This window comes from Delphinapterus leucas, chromosome 1, assembly GCF_059928025.1.
Source record: "Delphinapterus leucas isolate spDelLeu-1000000601 "Yukka" chromosome 1, BTC_Dleu_Yukka2, whole genome shotgun sequence".
Classification (NCBI taxonomy): domain Eukaryota; kingdom Metazoa; phylum Chordata; class Mammalia; order Artiodactyla; family Monodontidae; genus Delphinapterus; species Delphinapterus leucas.
In genome coordinates this window covers 94,685,946-94,690,730 of record NC_143129.1, presented here as the reverse complement: position 1 = coordinate 94,690,730, position 4,785 = coordinate 94,685,946, and the positions used below count along the sequence as shown (strand labels likewise).

The following is a 4,785-nucleotide window of genomic DNA, read 5'->3' as shown; positions in this document are numbered from 1 at the left end:
CCCTCAAGTCTAGTAGGGGTAAGAAGAGAAGAACACCAACAATTCTAAAGACATAAGGCAGAACATAACAAGGTGTTCGGGCATCTTCTGCCTGAGGCAATCAGCAAACCTGAACACCAGGGTACCCACCCGAGGGCCCCCTCATCCCATAAGTACAGCAGACAAGATGCTGAATTCCTAGGAGTATCCATTCTCTTGCCAGGAAAGGACACCCACGTTTAGAATACAAATAATAATTTACCAAGACCCTGGTTTGATAGCCTCACACACTGTGAATTAAACTCTGCTTAGGGCTTCCCTGGTGGCGCAGTGGTTGAGAGTCTGCCTGCCGATGCAGGGGACACAGGTTCGTGCCCCGGTCCGGGAAGATCCCACATGCCGTGGAGTGGCTGGGCCCGTGAGCCATGGCCGCTGAGTCTGCGCGTCCATAGCCTGTGCTCCGCAACGGGAGAGGCCACAAGCAGTAAGAGGCCCACATACCGCAAAAAAATAAGTAAAGAAACTCTACTTAAGTTGATCTGGACCTTCTAATAACATATGAAGCCTGGAAATGCCTAGAAAAAGGCAGCCTGTTCCCATCGAATGCCAACAAGGGGGCTAGTCATAGCCTGATTAGCTGGAATCTCAAGGGCCTAAGGCCTATTCAGACCCCTGCCTGGGAAGCCCATCCTGGCTCCCTCATTGGAATTACACAGGAGTTTACTCCAAATTTGTTAGAAATTGGAGCAGGATTTACTTCCACATGTATTCAGAATATAAAAATATACTCATTTTATTTTAGAAAAATGCAGACCAATGGAGTAAGCTTATCATAAACTGGCCTGTTAGGAGTCATAGAATCCACAGGAAACAAGTTCTGGAGACCAGATGCCTGCCTCTGCCTCTCCAAACAGGCCTGAGTCCAGTAGAGGATGTTATTCAGGAGGACTGCTCCTTGGAGAGCACGGAGGTTAGCTACAGAGGCCATTCACATGTAAATGTCCATCGAACCAAAGCCTGGGATGAAAATCAAACTCTGTGGAGCTGGACACAAGAATGGGGGTGGATGAGGACAAACCACTCTCGAGCATTTCTTCTTTTCTGTTTAACTTCACCACTGGGAGGCAACCTCTTTTTCCTATCTTGTTTCAACTGCGAGTTTGATTCCCCTCCAGCTCAACCCGAATCCATCCTATCTCCCACGGTCTCTACTCCTGGGGCACCAGCCATGGTGGCAGCTCTTCCTTCTATCCCTGGGCCAGAATCTGCTGGAGTCAGGCCTGCCTCCAAGGAGAGAGCTTGGGAAGCTGAATATAGAGGTGAGTCCAGGCAGTGACTATAGTAGTTTGCTACTGAATTCTTGCTTGCTGTCCTGAGCTCTTTACCTAAAGAGACAGAAGAAGGAACTGCTTTAAATTGCCCTTCTTTCACAAGCCCATTTGTCACCAGCTGAGTTCAAGTTCAGGAAGAAATGGGACTCCCTGCCCCTCCAGGCTCCCCTTGTCATCCCCATCAAGGGAGAAAGAGACAGCATCTCAACGTGTCTTACCTGGTAGGTCCTGGGACTGCAACTTTCCTGGGGGGCTGCAGATTGCTGCGACCGGCACCAGGGATGGGAAGATTTGGTCGCTGAGAAACAGGAACTTGATGGGTGTTAACAAAAGACATGAGTTAGCAGAAGGTTCAAGTGACCTTCTCAAAAAGAAATACTGGATGAAGGCAGAGTGAGTTTGGGATTAGTGCCTTTCTTCCCACCCAAGATAAAAAACATATGGTATTTGAAAACTGAGGCTCAAACTCTGCCCAGGCCCACATTCTCTCCTTAACTCAGCCTTCCCATCTTCAAACAGAGCTGTAATGAGGGTGGAGAAAGTCACTGCTACCAACTCTGGGAGGGTGCGTTCATGCTGGGCAGGGGTAGATATTCTTCCTCCTGATTTCTTATCCTTATGGCCACTCTTCTCACCTCTGTGCCCTGCGGCACTTGGTCTTGGAAGTCCTTTCCGAGCTGGCAGGGATTCTGGAGGAAGGGCACCTTTGCTGGATGGTACACTCCGGCTGGTGAGTGGCATCCTGCTGGCAGGCCTGGGAATGGCCGACGGAACAGGCAGTCGACTGGAAGGTTTAGCAGCTGCTCCCTGTGGCCGAGACAGGCGCTGAGAGTTGCTGGTAGAAGGCTGTGGAGCCAAGACTGGCCTGACAGAGGTAGGTGGGCCTGGTGGAGAGGAACAGAGGAATTTTAGGGTCAGCTCCGCATCCTCCCTCCTCCCACTCACCCACAGCTTTGCTGCCCAGGTCTTCTCACTTGCTGTTGCTCTCCCACTGGGCCCGGCTTTCCCCCGGACTGGAGGAGTGGATCGGGCAAGAGGAGAAGATGCTGGGCTTTTGGATGCAGGGAACAGATTGCAAGTGGGCGACTCCTGAAGCACAAAGAGAGGGGAAAAAAAGGACTAGAATGGAAAAAGAATCTGTTCTGCTGATTAAGGGACAGAGGTGGAGAGCTGCCTAGATCCCAGTAAGGAAGAGCAGAAGTTAGCTGCCAACATCATCATCACCACCACCAATGCCATTTATTGAGAGCTGACTATAAGCATTATAGAGCTCACACACAGACGCGGCGGTAAGTGCTTTGCTTATGGTACCTCGTTTAATTCCAACAATCCTATGAGGTAGAATTTGACTATCTCTATTTTACCAACAAGGAAACTGCTCTATGCCTGCACTGAGTCAGGCACAGTGTCGGGGGCACACATCTAACCCAAACCCTCTACACTCACCCTCTTCATGCTGGAGGGCCTCTTTCCAGATGTTGCTCGAAGAGCCCTGACTGACACCTTCCTATCGCTGCTCCGGAGTCGGGGTGTCAGGCTGCTTGGGGAGGGAGTGCTCCGAGACAAAGAGCTCACGGTGGGCAGCAGGTCTCGGACAGGACTGTCCTTGAGCACAAAGGTCTCCCGCCGAGGGCTGGGCTTCACCCTTCGAGGCCCCGGGCCCTCACCGGTGTTCTCCCGCTCCTGCAGGGCACACTGTTCCAGATGAGCTGCCAGCCGGTTGGCTTCACTGAGGATTTCTTCCAGCTTCTCTGGGCTGAGGGGGCCTAAACTGAGCCTCAGGCTCTGGGGGGCGGGGGCCACTGCATTTGGGTCACTTCGATGGGAGAGACCTCGTCGGAGGGGTTTCTCCGGAGTCACCGACACTGCTGTATCTTCTTCCTCTCGACTGAGAAAGAAAACAAATCAGGCACCATGCCCACATGGAAGAGAGCAGGAGACTACAAGGGAGACTGGGCAAAACCCCCACTACAGAGCTAGGAACACAACCCCAAACCCTGATACCCGTGCTGGCTGTGAGATCTAAGTGATGAGACAGCCAGTTCTAGGAGGCCTTCAGCACTTACTGACATTGGGAATTATGCCAGGATGTACATGAAGCAAATCCACTTACCCCTCTTCTTAACACCCTGAAATCTCGTTCCAGCTTATCCCTTCTCCCCTTCCCCAGTAGTGTCATAGGGGGCGAAGTCAACCAGCCACCCAGAAGCCCCAGTGCACCCAACCTTGCTAAATTACCAATCCAGACCTAAGGCCAATAATTCAGCAGTAAGGTGTTAGAGACAACCATTGTTGGAAGAAGGTAAGTAGGATAAAGAGTCTACTACCTGTCAGATGGTGACAGCCCCCCGAAGTCCAAGGTCTCATCTGCTATAAACTTTACCTCTGTAGGGGAGGAAAGAAGGAATGCCAGCCTTTGGTCCCTAACACGGCTCTCAATCACAGGGCCTCATTCTTCCCTCCAGCGTTTCCCTTACCTTCTTCTAAATCTTCCATGTTCCAGCCAGCAGGAGCAAAAGTCAGCTTAGACCCCGGAGCTGGAGAGAAAATATACCTTTCCTCAGGTCTCCATCCTGCCCAAGGCCTCCCAGCTAGACTCGGTGCAAGCCAGGGGCTGGGAGTCACGCTGGAGGTAAAGCAGGCGTTCCAGCAGCGGCACCTGCCCCTGTAACTGAGGTACTCTTACCTCCGGAGCAAGTGCCGACAGATGCCCCCATCCTCCCATCTCCTTCCGCACATTGGCCCCCGCCCCACTGCGACCCGACCTCTTCTCGCTGGGGCGGTCTACGCGCCCCATCCTCCTCCCCGCCACCACCCTCCGGGTTCTTCCTCTCCCCAAGCCACCTTTCCACTCCCCGCGGCACCACGCCCACACCACACCTCCACGCCACCCTCAGTTTTCACTTTCTGACTCGCCTCACCTCCCGCGGAAGGTGTTTTCCTCCCACAACCTAGTCCCGGGAACCCGCTCCGAGGGGGCGGGGCTCCTTTCGAATCTCTCAGGCCCCACCCACTCCTACCACACGCGCTCAATGATTGGTGAAGGCCAGCATCCTCAGCCCTTGTGGGGCGGGGCAGTGGAGGGGTAGCCGGCCGGAAGTCCGCAGGTGGGGGCCGAGTGGAAAGCCGTCCCAAGAAAGGCTTCATTTGGAGGGCTGAGGCGAGGAGGCCGCCAGCGCGTTTTCTTGCCCGGGAGACCTCGTTCGGCTTTCCTCCCGGAGCCGAGCCTGCGAGGGGCGGGACCTCGCGGCGACGCGCGAGGGAACGGGCCAATGAGTGAGAGTTTCGCGACCTGCCGTCCCCCTCTTCTCCGCCCCCTCCTTCTCGTGCGGGGCAGAGCTGAGCTTTGACGCCCCTTTTGACGCCCCTTGCGGCGGTCGGCCCTAGAACTAACGCTCTGCCTGAGGAAATTCGTTTTATTGGGCTCACTCGGCTCACTCCATTCGGAAGCGCAGTGTTAGCCTGATCTCTCAGG

At 54.0% G+C, this 4,785-nt stretch overlaps 1 protein-coding gene across 5 annotated transcripts; it reads right to left on the bottom strand.

The window, feature by feature from the left end:
• Window positions 1-747: 747 nt before the first annotated feature.
• Window positions 748-4,554, bottom strand: PSRC1 (proline and serine rich coiled-coil 1). Of its 5 annotated transcripts, none has more exons than XM_089918581.1 (8): window positions 4,331-4,554; window positions 3,788-3,847; window positions 3,638-3,695; window positions 2,757-3,198; window positions 2,256-2,399; window positions 1,946-2,064; window positions 1,529-1,622; window positions 1,203-1,364 (listed from the first exon to the last, which is right to left on the bottom strand). In XM_089918581.1, the coding sequence occupies exons 1-8, from the start codon at window positions 4,455-4,457 to the stop codon at window positions 1,329-1,331; spliced, it is 1,080 nt and encodes a 359-aa protein (XP_089774707.1). In that variant the 5' UTR covers window positions 4,458-4,554; the 3' UTR covers window positions 1,203-1,328. The 5 variants fall into 5 exon arrangements, with proteins under 5 accessions (XP_022439866.2, XP_022439867.2, XP_089774707.1 ...); XM_089918572.1 differs by having other exon boundaries at window positions 1,253-1,364; window positions 1,946-2,194; window positions 2,285-2,399; XM_022584158.3 differs by lacking the exon at window positions 2,256-2,399 and having other exon boundaries at window positions 748-1,364; window positions 1,946-2,194; window positions 4,331-4,471.
• Between the last annotated feature and the right edge of the window lie 231 nt (window positions 4,555-4,785).

Excerpts from the sequence above, each read along its gene's own strand:
- PSRC1 (XM_022584158.3), bottom strand. The coding sequence starts at position 4,457 with ATGAAGCCTTTCTTGGGACGGCTTTCCACTCGGCCCCCACCTGCGGAC. Across the intron at positions 3,696-3,787 it reads CATGGAAGATTTAGAAGAAG|AGGTAAAGTTTATAGCAGAT; the intron begins GTAAGGGAAACG and ends CCTCCCCTACAG. Across the intron at positions 3,199-3,637 it reads GGGCTGTCACCATCTGACAG|TCGAGAGGAAGAAGATACAG; the intron begins GTAGTAGACTCT and ends TTTCTTTCTCAG.